The following is a 19,858-nucleotide window of genomic DNA, read 5'->3' on the forward strand; positions in this document are numbered from 1 at the left end:
TATAGCAGTTTGATTTCCTGATTGGGTTTTGGTAGCCGCTTCATTGGTCTGGTTAATCAAAGATACAAAAATTGTATCACCTGAACCCTTTCCAGCTTGCCTGGACATATGCAGAATCTGACATTCACCCAAGAACCAACCCAAACTGCATAAATCCTGATTGCCACTCTGATTAATTCTGATGGCTAATTTCATTGCTTTGGTTGAAGATAGATTTTCAACCTTGCGGAGAAGTGCAATGGGCATCTAGAGCACCTGAAAAGGCCATTACAGAATGTTGTTCTTGGCTATCTGGAATCTTGGGAAGGTGGATGGATACAAACCTAACCTTTGTTATGCCTTTGTGAAAAAAAAAAGGCTAATTGACCAAATGAAGTGGGTCAGTTTGTATAGGTATCAGGGTCTATTGGGGTGAAACTTGTACTATGAGTAAAGGATGCAAAAGAACACTAGAAGAGTCTTGGGATAATTACCAGAAAGGTATGATTGTTATTTTAATTCCTTATGCCACCCAAGGATAGTGTAGGAAAGTCTTTGCAGTTGGAAGTTTGAACTAATTTTTCTCATTTTTAAAGCTATTTCCACCAAGTTCTAAATCTAATATAAACCCCATTTCATGGTACTTTAATACTTTATCAATTATGAACAAAATAGCAAGATGACAACTGGCTGGTTGGTAAGGTCTCCAGTTGGTTGTAGCAAGATGACAACTGGGTTTTCCTTTTATTTCTCAGGACAGGGGTTGTGAATAACTGGTATTCTCATGAAGCCATCTCAAAGACTCAAAGTCTGGGCTGCCCTGGAAGAAACCAAACTATCCACCCTTTTACATCCCTATGGCTAGAAGAGAAAGTCCATGGTCTCTGCTCGACATTGATTTCTTGAAATTAAATACTGGTACTGCTTGGATCCCTAGAACGGCTAGAGTTGGGCTGGGTGCAATTGTGGGAAGCCATAGAGGTGATCTAATTTGCTTTCTGCACCCTATTCTCCCCTGCATATCAGCTTTTGTAGCAGAAGCTTTAGCATTGAGACCATTTCTCTGAGGATATCAAAACTAGTATTTGAAGTGGACATCCCTCTAGCTAATTCAAGACATCAATGCATTGACTAAGCCAGCCTGCTCCTCACTTAAATATCCTTTAGGACATTCGCTCCCTTTCACTCAATTTTTATGTTATATTTTCAAAGATCAAAACAAGTTGCTAACAGTATAGCTGAGAGAGCTCTTTATAATCCTTTGGCCTGTTTTTTTTTCCTACTTTTTTTTTTTTTTTTTGCTTCTGATGGCAGCGAGTCCTTCGGTCTTTAGTCCTGCTTTTTTGTTACCTTTGGGGTTGCAATTTGTAATCGCTTCTGATCGCCCCTCATCTTTGGAGTGAATCTTTGATTGGTTATGTAGGTTTTTGGCAATTGGCACCAATGCTGTTGCTTCGAAAAACAGTGTCACATCAGCACCATGTCTGAAAGTCCATTTTTTATAAAACGACTTTGTTTGGTTAACCTTTTCATTTTAAACATTTTCTCAGACCATGCCTTAAAATCAGGGAAGGTGTGGTTTGGTGTTTTCTTGTGCCTATGTGGCAGCAACAGTAATGTCACCAAATAGAAAATCCGGGGAAAAAAACGTTTTCTGAAAAAAAAAGCATGCCTATGCAGCACCCTTTTCTAAGAAAATGCCTAAAGAAATGGCATTAGTTCCAAACACCGCTTAAATCTACCTACCAAAAGAATGAAAAGAATATAGTTTTAAACTTTCAATAAGCTTAGCTTCATCTTATACAATTTAATTTTTTCAAAAATCAAATATTAAAAATGAAATTTCTCATATGTTTAGTTTCGTATCAATTGCATGATGCAAAATTGAGAAATAAAATTTTACTTTCTGATCACATCCTTTCTCATCCCATCTGCAACCAAATGCACTTAAAATCTAAAACCATAGGAATTTGAATTAAAGGGAATTTCATTTACCCCCACTTCATAAAATCTTATATCATTGTATTTTGTAGAGTTGGGGAATTGATGCCAATACAAAGAGGGATATAATGTGATAATTGAGGGTTTTGAAAGTCTTAAATTGTCATGAATCTAGGTGAAGGAAAAATTTTTGGGGTGGTTTTTGGTGAAATTTTCCTTTCAACTAAATAAGGTTTTTAAAACTGAATCAGACAATAATCCGTTTAGGGGTCCTGTTCCCAGGTCAAACAGTCCAACCATTCGAACTGAATGGATGGCCAGCTCTGATTAAAAAAATAAAAAAATGGCCAAAAATTGTTGAATGGTTTGAACGGTTCGACCGCCCAGATCAATAGTTTGCTGATCAAATCAATAGTTTTTTGGCCAAAATGACGGTTCTGGGGTAAAATGGATGACTGGTTTCCATTTTTTCCGGTACGGTTCAATTTTGAAAACCATGCAATTGAATACAAATCTATTAATTTGATGGTTTTGATTGATTGGTTAAATGTAAAAAGTTGATGGAAAACTTATATGAATATTCTTACAAACAAATTGGGAAAAAACCATAAAAGGATAAAGAAATTTTGATCCCAGTCCTATTAGTGACGAATCAGGATTTGCTCCTTACTCATCCTCACAACATTACATTCCTTACAAGGAGACCAGATCTACTCCTCACATGGGGCGCCTCACACCAACCTCACGCACATCCTACCATGCATTGGGAATATCTCCCATACTTATAAGTTATTATTCATGGGAGATGGGAGATGTTCCCAATGCACAGTGGATGTGTCTATGAGGTGCCCCTGTTTGAGGAGCACATCCTGTTCCCCTTATACCAACTTCACAGCATTACAGTCGTGCATTTAGGGGTGTAAATTGATCGAATTCGAATCGGATCAGGCAATATCCGAATTTGAATCCTATTAGAAAATCTGATATCCAAATTCGATTTGATATTCGATGGATATTGAAAATTAATATCCGAATTCGAATCCGATTAAATATCTGAATATTCGATTCGATTCAAATTTGATTAATTAATTATTTTAGATAATTCATAAATATGTACAATAAATATTTTATTGATATCAAGTATATAAATTAATTATTATATATAAATTATATAAAATATTTCGTATATTATATATAATAATTAAATAATTAGTCGAATTCAAATATTTATCAAATCAAATCAGGTCATATCCGAATTCGAGTCTGATTAACTATTCGGTAAGAATAGGATATCCGAATTTGACCGATTAGATATTTGAATTATCCAAATTCGATTCAATTATGTCGAATATTGAATTCGAAATCGGATTTTTGAATACTGTTGACACCCCTGTGTGCATTGGGAGTTTTGTGACAATGCATAGTTGTCAATGTATAGTGAGGTTTGTGTGAGGTGCAAGTACAATTTCGTTAGCGAGTGAACCCCATGAACATTAGAATGTGTAAATTGTAACACTGGGGTGAAGGTTTGTGACAAGGTTCAAAATAGCGATATGTATATGGCCAACATGTATCGTATTGGGAGCTTCCCGATACACCCCTATAGAGAGTGTATCGGGGTTTTGACTAGTTCAAGGGGTGGAAGGACCTTAAATCGGCCCCTCTAAATCTGATTTGAAAAAAAAAAAACTAAAAAACTAAAAAACTAAAAAATTACCTATATTACTTGATACACCTCTACCAATGTATCAATATTTTGAACATTGGTTTGTGATACATAGTCCACTTAACAAACTCTAGTGGTCAACTAATCAATATTAATCCTTAATCCTATTTTTATTGAAAAAGCGGTTTAAATTGAATCAATAAAATAAAAACAAATAGAATAACTGATGATTAGAAAACCGAATGGGATTAATCTATCAGATGGGTTAAATCGTAATCCAAGCCTTTGACTGGTTTAGCAAATTTGGGTAAAAAACTGGCCATGTGAAAAAGATACTACTTGTCCAAAGGCGGGAGACTCACCTTAATCAAAGCTTCTTTGGCAAACTTGCCCACAAACTATCTCTTGTCCTTTTCGAATGCCAACCAAAATTGTCAATCAGCTTGAAAGACTTCAAAGAAATTTTATGTGGGAGGGAAGTGGGGAAAAGGGACCCCATCTTGTGAATTGTTCCCAAGTGTGCAATTCTAAGGAGGAAGGTGGTTTGGGAATAGGTCATTTGAGAGGAAAAAAATACAGTTCTTCAGAGGACATAAACCCTTGGAAAGCTATACTCTCAACCTACCAAAATTTCATATCCTTTATCAGGTACAAAATGGGAAATGGGAATAAAATAAATTTTTGGACTGATATTTGGTGGGGTGACTCTACCTCGGCTGAATCCTTTCCTCGCCTCTATAGCCTTACACGAAACAAAGAAGCTCCCATCTCCCTTGTCCTATCCTCACATCACTCCTAGTATAACTGGAACCTAAACATTAGAAGACCCCTAAGAGAAAATGAACTTGAGGAAATATCTAGATTCCTTTACACTCTCAGAGAAGTGCTCCTTTCCCCAAACAGCCCCTAACACTCGAGTCTGGACCCTATACCCAGTAGGTAAGTTCTCAACCAAGTCCTACTTCAGGGCTCTAATCAAGAAATATCAGTTAATTGAACTTTTCCTATTTAAGACAATTCATTGCACTCACATTCCCTCAAGAGTTTGCTTTTTTGCGTGGGAAGCTAGTCTAAAGTAGATCAACACTTTGGATCTTCTCTAGAAAAATAACCAAAGAAAGTCCTATTTATCCCCTCATGTTTGTTGTTTGTGTTTAAGCAAAAGAGGAATGATTCTATGGATTTTCGTAGCACATGCCATCTTATGGAGCATCTGGGAAGAAAGAAATAACCAAATCTTCAACAACAGAGAAAGAAACTTTGAAGAGCTTTTATCTATCATTTCTCATAGAATTTTCGTTTGGACCTCCAACTCAGAACATTTTAAAGGAGTACCACTTTTTGACCTCCAAAGAAATGCTGCAGAATTTATGTTCTCCAAACACCAACCCTTAATCCTCCCTACCCCACATTCTTCTATGGTAGAAGGGGAGATAACCTTGTAATTTGATGGAAGTGCATTTGGAAAACCAGGTGCAACAGGAATTGGTGGAATTTTTAGAAGAAGAGATGCTTTCAGTGGACTAATAGGGATAGCCTCTTCAACAAAAGGCTGAAATTATGGCAGCACTAACTAGAATCAGGATTGCGAGAGATTTGGGCTTTTAGAACATCACCATAAAAGGAGATTCAGCAAATATAATCAGGTGGCTTGCTGACTTTGGCAGTGGGCCATGGGCTTTAGCTCATTTTTTGACTAAAGCAAGGGATACCCTTCTCAACCTAAATGCAGATCTGGGTTGGATCCCTATGGAGCTAAACACTGATGTGGATGGTCCAGCAAAAGCTGTGCTCATAGGGATGTCTTGTTTAGAGTTGTTTTCTGTCTACATCTTCTTACGTGCCCTCTATTTCTTTAATAAAGTTACCATCTTTTTCAAAAAAAGAAAAGAAATCAGCCAGAACTGCCTAACCATTGAGTTGAACTGAAAAACTAATCAATCTGTATTGGTTTTAGAAAATTGGCATTTTTTTGTGAAAGATCTTCTTAACACAAAAATGCAAACATCTAAAAACTATAACTTTTTGCTCTGATATCCAACTATAATGATCTTTTTTTATTCTAAATAATTTGTTGAGATTTACATATTCGCAAAAGTGCCTTGTCCCACTATTTCTTGGCCTCAAATCTTAATCTTTAATATAAAAATTTTAAATTAAAATAAAAAATGTTACAGAAGAATATAATTATATAATTTAACATTTAATTATAATTGATATTATTATGAATTATACATATAGTCGATGCCCATAGAGGAGAGTTCGTCCTATTAGCTCCAAAATTCACCCAAATCCCCCCATTCCCGCTCTAGACTCGAGACTCGATTTCTTCGTGCTAAGGTCGGAATCCATAACTTCTCCAACACCGACGATCCTTCTGATAGTCACACCGTCCGGAGGTAATGTACACGTCTCGCTCGCTCGCTCGCTCGCTCTCTCATCCTTTGATATTATTTTTTTTTTCTTTCACTACAAAACAGACAAGGGGAGTAACCCACCACCGGTGACCACCGGTGACCACCGGCGACATTAAACAGGTGCGTTTTTTTTTTTTTCCTCTTCCCTCTACTCTATGTTTTTTCATTTGTATTTTACCCAAAACGGTTATACTGTTATATGCTGCCGAACATCCGAAGATGAGGGTTTTTTCTATGTCATCACCAGCGAACAATTTTTTTGGGGTTTTGTTTTGCCTTTGTTCCACAATCTCTGGACCTTTTGAGACAATGTATCTCTAAGATTAAGCACAGTGTATCCCTGAAGATTTTGCACACCATGTTTATTGTCAATTTGAAAGGAAAACAAAGAAGATCGTATATAGATAATAGTCATAATACAAGTATACAACAATGAAGCCAAGCAAAAAATCCAAGCCTTTTGCAACAGATATTTTATCAAACGATTCGAGCTAGCTGAGACAGACAACCACATAAAACACTTGATCTGGTCAAACCCATCAAACCCCCCTTTGTTATCCTTAAAAGAGAAATCCAGACAACCTCAGCATATAAAATAAACCATGACCAACCTTAGTATTACCATCACCTTCTATAAAAATAGCTGAGATTAGAAATGATAGAATTGATGCATCAATGACAAGCCCATCTGCCAAAAAAAGTATGTTGTAAGTGGTCGCCAATGATGGCCAATGGTGGGTTCCTCCCCTTGTCTATTTTGTAGTGAAAGAAAAAATAATATCAAATGATAAGTGTGTGTGTGTGTGTGTGTGTGTGTGTGTGAGAGAGAGAGAGAGAGAGAGAGAGAGAGAGAGAGAGAGAGAGAGAGAGACATCACCTCCATACAGATTGTTGGCGTCGGTGAAATTGTGTATTTTGAGCTCTGGCGTGAGGAAGTCGAGTCTCAAGTCCAAATCAGGAATGGGGGGACTTGGGTGAATTTTGGAGCTAACGGGACAAGCTAATGTTTGTCTTGTTAGCTCTGCACGCATGAAGGAAGGAGTTCGTACGTAGGGGTGCAAATGGATCGGATCCGATCCGAGATTTGGTCCTATTTGGTCGAATTCAATTCATGGTCCGACGTTCGATCTTCAGATCGAATCCTATGAACTGATCAGAAACCGGATCGAATTTTGATCACCCCCTATCTGATCCGATGTGTTATATATTTATAAATATAAATATATATGCTATTTATTTATTTATTTATAAATATATTATTTATACTATATTTTTATTAATTTGTTATATTATTTATTATTATTTTTTAAAAAATGTATATCTATGATGAAAATAATTAAAAAATACTTGTATTTTTTAATTTTCTTTATTTAATTTATTAATTTTTAAAGAAAACAAGTCGGATCAAATCAGATCCAAAGATCCAATAGGATTCGAATTCAGATAAAGTTCTATCAGATCCATTTGGATCTTCAAATTGGATTGTATTAGAGATGAACAGTGTTGGATCGGAGTCGAATATACCCTGATTTGAATCCAATCCAATCCGTTTGCATCCCTATTCATATGAGAGGATAGTTGTCGATGTTCGATTGTTTGGGGCGCTCGAGTGTCACGAGGCTTGTCGTTGAGGCCCCGTGCTATGCTCTAAGGTGTCGAGAAAGGCTATGAAACAAAGCAACAAGCAATAAAAGCAACAATGATGACATACAAATTAGTCAAAATGCACTTTATATTGCATTAAAAGCTGGCAAACAAAAGCACACAAGTTTGTGTTAAGGAGATTCCGTGCTTAACCTTTATATGGTATTAACACCACTCTGATAAAAGGAAACATCAATATTGGTAAAAAAAACATACTAATAATTATAACAACGCCATTGGGATTCCCCCTATACAAAACACATATATTGCCCCACCCAAGACACTCGAATGGCATGATGTGGGCACGGTGGATGGCATTTGATGGTGCGGCAAAGATTTCACTTGTGACAGTCTCCTCCAGTCAATTCAGTCTCTGTCCTTGAAGATTGGCTTCTGCTTGTTGCTTGGGTCTTGGATGGTAGGCTTGAATGTGCTTATTATGTTGAGGAAACCTATAGAAATGTCCTAAGTTAAGTCCTTGGATAGCGGCTTGAAGGTAAGTCAGGTGTGACTTGGGTTAGCTTGCACTACTAGCTAAGGTAAAAATTGGTGCAAAAGTTGAATTTGGATTAAAAGGGTGGTGGACATTGAGGGTGTTCTCCAAGGTTCTCTCCTTGTAGGATTACTATATGGGTTGGATGGAGGTTGGGTGTTGGAATGATTCCTATTGTATTAGTGTCACTCTCTTCCCATGTTGGTGTTAGAGTTGGCCTTGGGTCTTCTTTTGGGCCCATCACTTGAGGGCGCATATGGCTTCTATTGCGGCTATGGCAGTGTTGGTGTTGTCCTCTTCCTAGAGATGTCACGATCACTTTTGGTGGTAGTGTCTATGGTTGTTGTTGCATATCTCTTTGATGTCACTTGATATAGGGTTGTAGAGGTGTAAATCGGGCTAGGCCGCCCGCGGCCCAACATGGCTTGATCCGATGGTTCACGAGCCGTGCCGCGGCTCGGCACGATTGTATGGGCCAATGGGCTGTGTTGGGCTTGGGGTTTCATGTTAGTGGTTTGGGCCGGCATGGCCTGCATTGTTGTGGCCTTGGCACTGCCTGGCCAGTAGCACGACTTGGTCCGTTCGAAGAACTAGCCGTTGGAGACCCCCTCAACAGCTAGTTTCAACTTTTTTTGGGGTTTTTTTATAGAAATACCCCCCAACAACTGTAAACAACTATATAGGGGGGTATTTATGTATTTTGGCTTCGAGGGAGATAAAATGACAATAATCCCCCCCAACAACTATAAATAGTCTCAAGAGAAGCGCTGAACTGATCTTCTTGGACAAAAGAGATGACAAATGCAACGAAGGTTTTTGTGCCGTTTAACATATGATTTCCTTAAGGTTTTAAAAACCGGATCGGACACAAAGCCGTTTTGGGGACCAGCTTCCGCATTGATGGTCCGACCGTCTGGTTCGAACAAATGGTCCATTTTGATTTAACAAAAATGAGTAAAATAAAAAAAATGGCGAAAACCGTTATCTCGGTTGATGGGTTAACGGTTTGACCACCCAGGTCAGCGGGTCGCTAACCAAATCAACAATTTTTGGCCCAAGAGTGGCTTTGGGGTGAAATGGAATTGATTGCCTGATCAGTTCCAACGTCAACCAGTCCGACCATCCATCTTGCTCTAGTTTTCAAAACATTGGTTTCATTTGTGGAGTTGGCATTAGTGCCCCACACTCGTGTCACAAGTGAATTCTTCGTCGTGCTATCAAGTGCCATCCATTGTGCCTACAACATGCCATCTGAACGTCTTTGAGTGTGTCTTAGGTGGGGCAATATATGCATTTTGTAGTAATTATTAGTATATTTTTTAGCATTGTCGATGTTTCCTTCTGTCGCTCCCCCAAAAGTCTAACTTACTCTTTGAGGGAAGTAGGTAGTTGAATGGTGTCAATAACGTGCAAAGGTTAAGCACGAGGTCCCCTCGACCAAATTTGTGTGCTTGTGCTTGTTATCTTTTAATGCAATACAAAGTGCTTTTTGACTAATTTGTGTATCATCTTTGTTGCCTTTGTTGCTTGTTGCTTTGTTTCATAGGCTTTCTTGACACCTTCGAGTGCCGCACGAGGCCTCGATGACTAGTCTTGTGATAGTTGGTATCAGAGCTAGGTTGCTCATTCCTAGTCATTTGACCCGCAATGCAAGCAACACCATAAAGCACAATAGGGACATTATGGAGGAGATTGAGCATGGGCTTTCTCCATCCCACGAGATTGATGATGCACCCGTTGATGACATCATCAAAGACAAAACACCAAAGACCAAAACATCAAAAGCAAGCAAGCGCAAGAAATCCACTAACAAGCATGCAACTATCAAAAGGAAGATCGGTTTAATATTTTAGCTGTTTTTAGTGTTTTTCAATTTGTTAGATGATGAATGGGATGATCCCTAGCATTTAATAAGCCTCTAGTAAGAAAAAGGCAAATCTTAAATTAAGGAATTTGTGCAGAAAGCTGTGGGTAAACTACTGTCTTGGGTGTCGGCAACGTAGGAATTTAAAAATCAGAATTTGTGATTGTTGTTTAGTTCTCAGACTTGGATGCATTTGTAATCTGAGGTGGCTCGAGGCAGCCTTTACTGGCCTAGGCTCCTTTGTACTGTTATTTGATTTAATAAAATACCTTACCTTTTACAAAAAAAAAAAAAGGAATTTGTGCAAATACATGTATCCTTTTTTGTCTTTTTTGTGTATAGGTTCATCATATGCCCTGGATCACGTGGATAGCATTAAAGGATCCATTATATATTTAGATCTTGTATGTGCTTCATATTTTATTTTCCCCACTATGTTTTCATTTTGGGCATTATTTTGATGTTAAATAACTTGAATTTGAATTGAGTAATGAACTGTTTTATCCAAATGGGAAATAAAATGCTTTAGTTGATGACTTTCTATTTGTGATGTTGCTTTTGATTTCTCCATGATTTTAGTTTTTGGTAAATCTAAATACATGATTTTAGTTTTTTTTTTTTTTGGTGTTGTATTTGCAAGTTGATTTCCTACTTGCGATGAAATCCCCCTTCCAATAATTAAAGCTACAGGTCCCTTGTTAAACATTAGATTGGTAGGCCAGCAGTTGATGTGAACCAGCCTGTAGTAGTTTACCATAAAATACACCCCTCCAGTGCAAAGAAAGTGCAATAAACCTTTTCACCAATCACAAATTAAAAAGTTAGAAGACTCGTACGTTTTTTGAGAAATTATTGATAAGCCACTAATGGGTTCTAAAATCATATTTTTTTAGGAATTTTGGAAACTTAATGGATTCTCAAAGCCAAAACACTTCATTGCAGAGACTTCATCATGTGGAGAAGGTAATAGAACCTAAAAAACAAGGAAAATAAATGTTTCTATTCAAATGATACTCTGTGGTGTGTTTCCCAATAAGGAGGAAATTCTCTTTGATTTCTCAGAGAATCATCAGGGTTTTGGAGCTTGCTGGTAGTGTAATGGATGAGCTTTCAAACTCAACTGGTCCACGGATAGAAATTCTTAACAACCATTGTCGTGAGTTTATGCAGTCGATCAAGGTTTGTATCTTTTTGGTTATTTATGTACAAATTCGAATATTTGTTGATCTATTTGTCATGATTAGTTTCTTATTAATAAAAGGATTTTGAGCTTCCATAGGCCTGAGCAGGAGACAAAATTGGGATGTGATTTATGTTATTTATTAAGTTTATCTACTTATAAAAAACAATTTATATACATCCACATGTCTATACTGTGTAAGGCTTAAACTTGTAAGTTCAATGTCAATTTGGTTATTTTAAGTATGTAAATGTAAGCTCAGTTCCTCCCAACATTTGTACTTTTGTTCCCCCTTTCTCCCCAAAAAGAAGAGATGTGAGTATCTTCTGATTCCATCTCACTGACAGTTCAAGCATAACTTGTTGAGCTGGTGCTTGCGTCTTAGGCCTCATTATTTCTTTAGGCTGAGAACCAACTGTTGACCTAGATTTTTAGTCAATTTTCTTGGTTGGACTGATGCCAACAAGGCAATAATAATGATAAAGATGATTATGATGAGTTTTTCTGACTTGGGTGAGTGGAATTTATTTAGATTCGGTTAGTTATCTATTTTAAAGTGTTTCAGAGTTTAAAATTTAGAAATAGTCACAAAGCAATTCTTACAGTGCTCTATAATTGTCAATCTTTCTAGTAGTGAGAGGGAAGTAGTTGGTTGTTGCTTACCACTTAAATTGAAAGACACATTTGGTTCAATGGATTTAAGATCTTCAGTTGGTTGATGTGCATGAAACCAAGCTTTATGGATGAATTTTAAAACTTTCTCCTTGCATACTCTGTAACATTTTCTTTGATAGTGGTGGGTATTTTGTACTCTGGTTTTATCCATTGATAACAGTGGAGCTGTGGAAGACTAATATGTATTCCATGCTTTAGAATTTAGATGGATCCTCAGAGGTTACATCTGACTACAAGCCAGCTAATCTTGCTTTGTTCAACTAAACTATGACCCCGTGGTTTGAGGTTGAACCAAGTTTTATCCCTTGTAGACGTACACAAAGATCAATTTGTTCTGGGTCATGGCTTCTATTCTATTTTAATGGATACCATCTCATTAATGCAAATCCTTTTAAAATCAGATCAGTCATAAAGTGCTCAGCCTGGAGCTCATTATCCTAACAATATTTAAGCTTGATCCTCTTTTCTGCCCACATATATCTAGTTACTTAGGGTTTATTCCAACCCTCATAGTTTTAACACTATGGCTCTTATTGAACCTTGATTCTTCCAACCATTGGCTGTTGCTACCGGAATATAAAGATTTTAAGCACTTGATACATTATGTCAGGACATCCAAGTGACATTGCGGGAAGAAATCAAAAGTGCATGCGAGTATCGTCCATTTGAGAAGTGCGATTACAGTTCAAGAATATCCAACGAGATCTGTTTCAAGAAGCTGGAATATGTCATTGAGCAGTTAGATGGCATGAAACAAAGCATTGATCAATATTATGGTGCAGTCTGATGAACTGTGACGTGCAAGTTCCAACATCATAAGCAGTTAAACACACTTCCTTCCAACCCCTTTTATGTACTGTCCAATTTAGACATCTTCCTTCTCTGTCCAATTTACAAGTCCCACTATGCTTTACTAGTTTGTTAGTCATGTCCAACAAAGATGTATTCATTGAGTACCTTATTACTCTGGATTTCCTACAAGAATTATATAAAATGGTTTTCCAACAAAGATGCAGTTGTATTGATTACCAATTTACCATGTTACTACGGATTTGTCATCTGTGTGTAGTGTAGGAGTTGGATTCTCAAACCGCTGAATGCAATGCACATATTGCATGTTGGTTAATCTACTTTTAGTTTAGGGTCAGTTTGGAAGGAGTACAAATGCAAATTTGTAGAGTGTAAAACCTTGTGTTTTGTATGTATTTGCACTCTACAAATTTGCATTTGTACTCCTTCCAAACTGAGCCTTAGGGATGTATACTTAAAAACCTTCCTTGAGGTACAATGCCAAATTCTACAAGTATCAGATACTTGGGATTGTATCAACCTTTTAAATTGATAGAAGATCATCTACCACCTTTCCTTCACTAGCGCCAACCCCAACCCCAAGCAACCTCAGCTGGTTTGCCTTGGATGATATATCTAACCATGCCAACATGATTGCCAGTTTTCGGCCATATCAATGTCATCATTAAAGGGAGTTACTGGTTCAACCACATAGTCATGATATCAAATTGTCCTAATTCAAACTTGATCCCATGTGGGGTGATCTGAATATGACTCGATTTCCAACCCAAAATTTGATTAGTTTATAATTGAATCAAATATGGATGCACTCCTCCCATTCAATTCAATTTTGAGCATATATGCTTAAGTTTTACATTGTATCAATCAATAAAGGGTTTGTGTGTGTGAAGGCAAAACACATTTCACTCAATTTAGCAGTGGGAACTAAAAATTCAGGAACAGGTGACCAGGTCTTTGGTCTGCTAAGGGGGAGACCATATCCAGCAAACATTTATGCAGCACAATTAGCATTTTTTTAGGTACTTATCTAACCAATCCATTAGGAAGGTGGTTCAGAAGGCTTGTGCAATTTGCGGGCACGGTACGTGATCACCAGTTCACCACAACAATGGGTTGAAATATGCCACCGATAGAAGTTGAACAATAGGTTGAACATCAGACTTGAGGCTCTCATAAAAACTCTTCACTCCAAGCCTTTAAATGCTTCAAGCTGGCAAATGGGTACTGCACAAGCAAAGAGAAAGGTTTTTGTATGGACTTGACACAAGCAAAGAGAAAGGTTCTCATTCCAACAGATGCACTGGAATGCTCAATTGGGTTTTGCTTTTGCCAAAATTTTAATGGACTCAACACAAAGCCTGAACCCAATACAGTTAAAATTGAGCCTGAAGCCCAGCCCATGAACAAGTCAAATCGTAGCATCCACGTTGCTTTCAAGAATGTTGGTAGGAGGTCTACACCACACAATTATCTTTAATGTCAGTCCGCTGTCTGCCACCAGAACACCAGACTCATGAAACTGTAGTTCAGCTTCGGTCAGTGCAAAGCCTGTGCGAACAGCCTTTACAGCCTTGCATTAAGAATATCTCTGTACTCATGTGCTTTATTTCATGGAGAGATATTTCCAACGCAAGATTGCAAGAGGCTGTTTCAATGGTGTTAGCACGGGTTTGCACTGGCTGAAGCTGAACTCATGAAACTGAGTCTTTTAGTCTAGAATCTGGATTGCATGTATGACCGAACCAGATGATCTTCGCTCCAGGACAATAATAAAAGATGAATAAGAGATTCCAATTCACTGTTGCTAATTGGCCAAGTTGTATCCAAAGGTAGGTGGTGTCTAATGTCTATTGAGAGCATCTCTTGTAAGCAACCATTTACAATAGCAGCGTTGTACCAATGCAGTTGTAAATGTGGTAAAAGAAATAGGGTGTAAAAGATCCAATTAGTAAAGTAGATTTGCATTTTATAGGTTCAACTTTCGTATACTTGTATCGGGTTTTACGTACATCATAAATGCTAAATCCAAATACCATATTTATATCATATACTTTTTTGGGTATTTATATGTATATTATGTATGGCAATATTTCTTTACACACGAGCATATTACATGCTCTTACACTAGTAAAATATAATATTAAAGTTATTTATATTCTTCAATATCCCATTATCATCTGAATTCAATTTGAATGCAATATTTTGGGTTGAATTGATGAATCAAATTTAGGTCTATCCATATCTGATTTAGTTCCATCCATTTATAGTTTATCATGGTAGATTGTGAAAAATTTTGTCTATTTGGGAGCTTCTTGTGTGTGACTGGTTACCATGGCTGTGATGTAAGAGAGTATTTGCGACCAATAACTCTTTTAACAGGCAAGGAAATAAAGGAGTTGGGATTTCCTACCAATAAAACAAGTCTCAACATCCTTCAAAATTCCAACATGATATGACACCGCACATCTCACTATGCGATTAGGACCCACCACAAATTTGAGACCCGCCATGTATTAGATGTAGGGATGATCATGGGTTAGGCCCGGCCGGGCTTGGGTTGGGCTTTTGTAGGTTATCAGCAATATTAAAGCCTACCTGGGCTTGGCTCGACCTACCCAAAAGGTTCATAACTCAGCCAGCCTTCTAGCAGACGAAATACACGTTTGTCACTTCTATTCGTCGAGTCGAATGGGGAGGTACCCCCGGCCTGATATTTCATGCCCAGGCCTGGTCTCATGTCGGACAAGGCCAGGCTGAACATCTGAGTTGGCTCATATGAATTAAAATTGAAATTTTAATTTAACTTTATGCTCATAGTTACATAAAAAACACACTTAAAAAGTTATTGTATATAATAATATATAATACTATAGTATTATATATATAAGGCATACATGCTACATTTATATAGACTGGCCCGGGTCATTTCCCAGAAATATGGGTGCCTAGACCTAGAAATTTGTGAGTCATGATGGGGGATTATTAGATGATCATCCTAATTAGATGTATGGTGTTATATCATGTTGAAAGGGTTTTTGAGTGTATTTTATTGGTAAGAGAGCTAAATCTCCCTTTAAGAAAAAATCTTTATACATAACATCTAGGAGATTCCTTTTGGTCCCCACAAAATTGGTCTTATAAAATTGTAATTGTGCATTAAGAACATTTTCATATCTCGTATGTATTCATTTTATGGGAAGATGTTTCCCATACATGGCTGAAGTGTTGTGAGGTTCATGTAAGACCAATCTTGTGAGGACGAGATCTGGATTCAGCACAGCTGCACATTTAAAATATCTCTGGTACATATGTGTTGAAATTATGGGACATGTCTGTAACGTGGGGCTGATCCCGACACCACACATCTCACCATTAAACTGGACCCACCATAAATTTAAGCGGTTTGGATTGGTCGAAATGTACATTTGCCTCGGGAAAATAAGGACAGGCTTCGTTTTCCAAAACCAAAACGGTCCAGATTCGTTCTACAGGAGGAGTACAATAAATGTGTAGATACTAGATATACACTATGTGACCAAAATAACATTCCAATCTCCTCCAATTACTGCCAAAGTGCCAAGCAAGCAAGGGCTCGGATCTGCTACCTATAAACTGTTCCTACATCTCTACCCACTAGACGAGACATTCTTAAGTGCTTTGTGGGTAGAGATGCTGTTACATAGGCGTTACTTCAGCAGATGCATTGAAAATAATAAAAATAGATTTCGATTTTTATGTATGTCTATTATTTAAGGAAATTATTTTTTAAAGTTTCATAAAAGGTCAAGTATTTTTTCATTGTTACGTTAATGTAGAGCCTAATGATGTCTAATTATCATAAACAATTATGATTATTATTTTTTTAGATTTTATAAACAAATAAAATACAAACTTAAATGAAAAAACATAAACGAAATCAAATACATACTGCATCATTGGTTATATCTCCCATTGTCGGCATATGTTCCCAATAGTGCTCTGTGGGTAAAGGGTGGGAACAACTTGTGGGGAGCAGATCCCAAGTGGCCAAGCGACGAGTTGGATGCTACGTGTGCAGAGCTTTTGCTTGCGGGAGGCCCATGCTTTCACACAATGTGCAGAGTTTTTTTTGCTTGGAGGAAATTCCGTCGCCTAAAGTCATATCCCGCTAAAAAGAATTTTCCGTTTCGTGACGCATTCGAACAAAGCACCGCTAAAACTTATAAGGTTCGATGCTTCGATTCATAGGAACAGGATCCTATTCAGCTTCTCTCCCATTTGAATTGACAGGGAAGAGATAAACGTAGAACAGATGACTGTGAAGCTCTCAAGACCTCCAGCTTTCTCCAAGATCCCTTCTCTCAACCATTGCCCTTCCTCTTCGTCGCGATTTCCCACTTCGTTCTCTTTCAGCTGCTGGCTTTCCCGCCGGATTTCGTGCCAGAAAATGTCATGCTCGCATGAGGACACTCCTCAAACACTTCAGACAATTACCATTTCGTATTCAGAGCTCAAAGTATGTCTGTTTCGATTCAATAACGACTTAAAATTTCATGGTTCTGATCATGAGACAATTACCACTTCAGACAACTTTTTTTTCATCTTTTGTTTTTTTTTCGTTACTCTGGATTTATATGACTTGTTTTTGTTTTTGTGGAATAGGACAAGGATTTGGATTTGTCGACGAAGATTGAAGATGGATTTGGACCCAATGGATTGGGAATTCTATCAGTTTCAGAAGTATGGATTAAATGTCGTCTTGAAGTTTTTATGATCAATTTAAGTTTCGTGTTTTGAGATGTTTACTTTGAGAATAATCAGATGCTGTTATCTTTTGTAGTATCTGCTTGTTAAACAAGTAGGAAACACGAACAAATTCGAGGAAAAAAATGAACACTCTAAACAACGAGCTTTGTATTTCCAAGTGGACCAATCCATTGTATTTCCAAGTGGTTTGATTGATAAATTCGAGCTTCGTTTGAATCAATCAGCACATCTTGATGAAAAAGCTGTGGTTGAAGCAATAGTTGAAGGCAATAAACTTGGTTGGGTCAATGGTTTAAAACTCAATATTAAATTCAACTATTTAAGACAGTTCAAATACAAATTCCCTTTTCCCAAAAATAATTAGAAGACAAAACATTATTTGTTCTTCTCATAGCTAAGCTATCTCAACACAACCAGTACTTATTAGCTTTTTGTGGCTTTACATGCACCTGGACCATCCACCATTGCGATATATTATATATAAGAAGGCTTTTCCTCTTCCTCAGTCTGTGTCTCTTTTTCATCTTCAATAAGTTTTTCTGCCTTTATGAATAAAATATGTTCTTTAAGCCATGAAGTCCCTAGTGGTTCCTGCTTTACAAACTAAGAATGATGTAGTTGGCATATTTTGTTATCATGGGTCTTGACACATTCATTCATCATTGCTAAAATTTAACAACACTTGTTGAATATGCTTCCTCGTCTGTCAGAACAATATTGCTGTTAGTTCTAAATTTGGATGGTAATGCCTTAGCTGTTTTATATTGTGGCTTGTGAAGAAACAATTTGGAGTGCCCTAATATGTGTTGTAGGGCTGATGACCCAGTAGTTGAGATGGTCACTTGGCATCACTCTGATTATGGTGGCGTGGAATCAAACCTGTGTAGCTGCAGGCTCTCTGTGGCAAGGTCGGTGGACCTCATGTGTTCCCTTCTCTGTCCCCACCCCTTGATCCCCCGTAATGGAATTTGTAATACCAAAAAAAGAAGTGTTGTAGGTGTCATGGTAATTTGCCTTAAGTTATAAAACTGGGCCTGAGGTCCAAATTCCTAATAGATCTTTTGATCCACACCTTAATTTTGAAGACAATTGATGATATCCTTCTTTATTTCTTTTAAGGTTTATTTGCTATGCTCTCTTGGTTTGAGTTATGGAAAGCTGACCTTATTCTTGCATAACTGTTTGCCAATTTCTTATTATATTTTGGATGCTTTGACTCTCTCAATCTTTTTTTTCAATGAATTTGACTCTCAGTCTTTCTATGTGAAACTTTTGGCAGCTTTGGCTAAAATTTATCCTGGCTTTCTTTTCTTCTCAGAAACACCTTGTTTGTTCTTTTAAAACTTTTTTGCTAGGTTTTTTGGTTTTAATTATACAACGTTATTCTAATTCTTGCCTATTTGTTTGCCAACCTATAGTGATTTTTTATCTTTTGACTTCTTTTGACTCCTTTTTTTTTCCTGTGGTTCTTCTTTTTTCATCTGCTATTTTCTTATGATTTTTGTGATATTGTGGCCTCTCCTTTTATTATAGGTTCCTGGCTTTCCTTCATTGCGTCAAAATCTTTTACATCTTTCACCCAGGTACTATTTTTATTTTTGTGAGGGTATGATGTAAGAAACAAGACAAAAAGAGGCTTGAAGTGATCAGAAAGTGTTGTTTGATCTTTCTCCTTTAATAGGTTAGCAAGCATCCCAGAGGAGGTTAAGAAGGAGCTTGAAGATCCTCAGAGCAGGTAAAGCTGTCACTTTTCATTCTACTTGGTATATACATTTTCTTTTTAGTCACAATGTCATTTTCTTGAATGCCATGGAATCATAGAAATAGAAATTTTGGAAACCACAAGGATTTTGATTAAGTTTAGTAGTCAATATTATTAGGATAAAAGGAATTCAAAGTATGGTTCACAGAACTACTTGACCAAAAATGATTTCATTAGGTCAACATAATTTTCACTATGATTCATCAAATTTATCACATAAACAGCTTAAATGTCCCTCAATCAGTAAATATATACCATCTATTAGATATGATGATTAGAAGTGGCTATTCTGTTCTGGTGGCAGCGGTGGTGGTGTAGAATGTAGATGCAGTTACAATAACTTAAACTTTTAAAGTTGGCTACTTGATAAATATCAGGGCACATTAGCTAGGTTTTGAGAGAAAGCAAAATTTTGGCATCTTAATGGATGAAACTGTTGTAAGGCTTATTTAATTGTTACTTTATAGTTGTTGTTAGTAGGTTGACTTCTTAAGATACTGTCAGTTAGTTACTTGTCTTTTTTCTTATTTGTTTGGTTCTAGGGTGTGCCGCCCGGGGCATACTTGTAATTTCTATTATTTTTATTAAGTTAATATAAATAGAAAATTGGCGGCTGCCAGTAGAACTTTTTTCCTCTCAATCGTATCTCCATTTTTTTCTTCTCTTTCTCTCTCTCTCTCT

At 37.1% G+C, this 19,858-nt stretch overlaps 2 protein-coding genes across 3 annotated transcripts in view; both read left to right on the plus strand.

The window, feature by feature from the left end:
- The first annotated feature begins 5,314 nt into the window (after nt 1-5,314).
- On the plus strand, nt 5,315-12,868 carry LOC148842755 (mediator of RNA polymerase II transcription subunit 11-like). Of its 2 annotated transcripts, XM_088959347.1 has the most exons (5): nt 5,315-5,985; nt 6,067-6,123; nt 10,898-10,967; nt 11,067-11,183; nt 12,470-12,868. In XM_088959347.1, the coding sequence occupies exons 3-5, from the start codon at nt 10,914-10,916 to the stop codon at nt 12,644-12,646; spliced, it is 348 nt and encodes a 115-aa protein (XP_088815473.1). In that variant the 5' UTR covers nt 5,315-5,985; nt 6,067-6,123; nt 10,898-10,913; the 3' UTR covers nt 12,647-12,868. The 2 variants fall into 2 exon arrangements, with proteins under 2 accessions (XP_088815473.1, XP_088815474.1); XM_088959348.1 differs by lacking the exon at nt 6,067-6,123 and having other exon boundaries at nt 5,811-5,985.
- A 3,751-nt stretch (nt 12,869-16,619) lies between these two features.
- The window catches only part of LOC148842756 (2-oxoglutarate (2OG) and Fe(II)-dependent oxygenase superfamily protein), a 59,428-nt gene continuing 56,189 nt past the window's right edge, over nt 16,620-19,858 (plus strand). Inside the window, exons 1-4 of the mRNA XM_088957260.1 lie at nt 16,620-17,164; nt 17,311-17,388; nt 18,949-18,998; nt 19,097-19,150. Of these exons, the coding sequence (XP_088813386.1) occupies nt 16,961-17,164; nt 17,311-17,388; nt 18,949-18,998; nt 19,097-19,150 (386 nt within the window). The 5' untranslated portion in view covers nt 16,620-16,960. The remainder of the gene's footprint in view (nt 17,165-17,310; nt 17,389-18,948; nt 18,999-19,096; nt 19,151-19,858) is intronic.

The sequence above is a fragment of the Nelumbo lutea genome, chromosome 8 (genome assembly GCF_056320005.1).
Source record: "Nelumbo lutea isolate HS-2025 chromosome 8, American lotus-T2T, whole genome shotgun sequence".
Lineage (NCBI taxonomy): Eukaryota > Viridiplantae > Streptophyta > Magnoliopsida > Proteales > Nelumbonaceae > Nelumbo > Nelumbo lutea.

Coding starts and splice junctions, on each gene's coding strand:
- LOC148842755 (XM_088959347.1), top strand. CDS start 10,914: ATGGATTCTCAAAGCCAAAACACTTCATTGCAGAGACTTCATCATGTG. Junction 10,968..11,066: donor GACTTCATCATGTGGAGAAG/GTAATAGAACCT, acceptor TTGATTTCTCAG/AGAATCATCAGGGTTTTGGA. Junction 11,184..12,469: donor AGTTTATGCAGTCGATCAAG/GTTTGTATCTTT, acceptor ACATTATGTCAG/GACATCCAAGTGACATTGCG.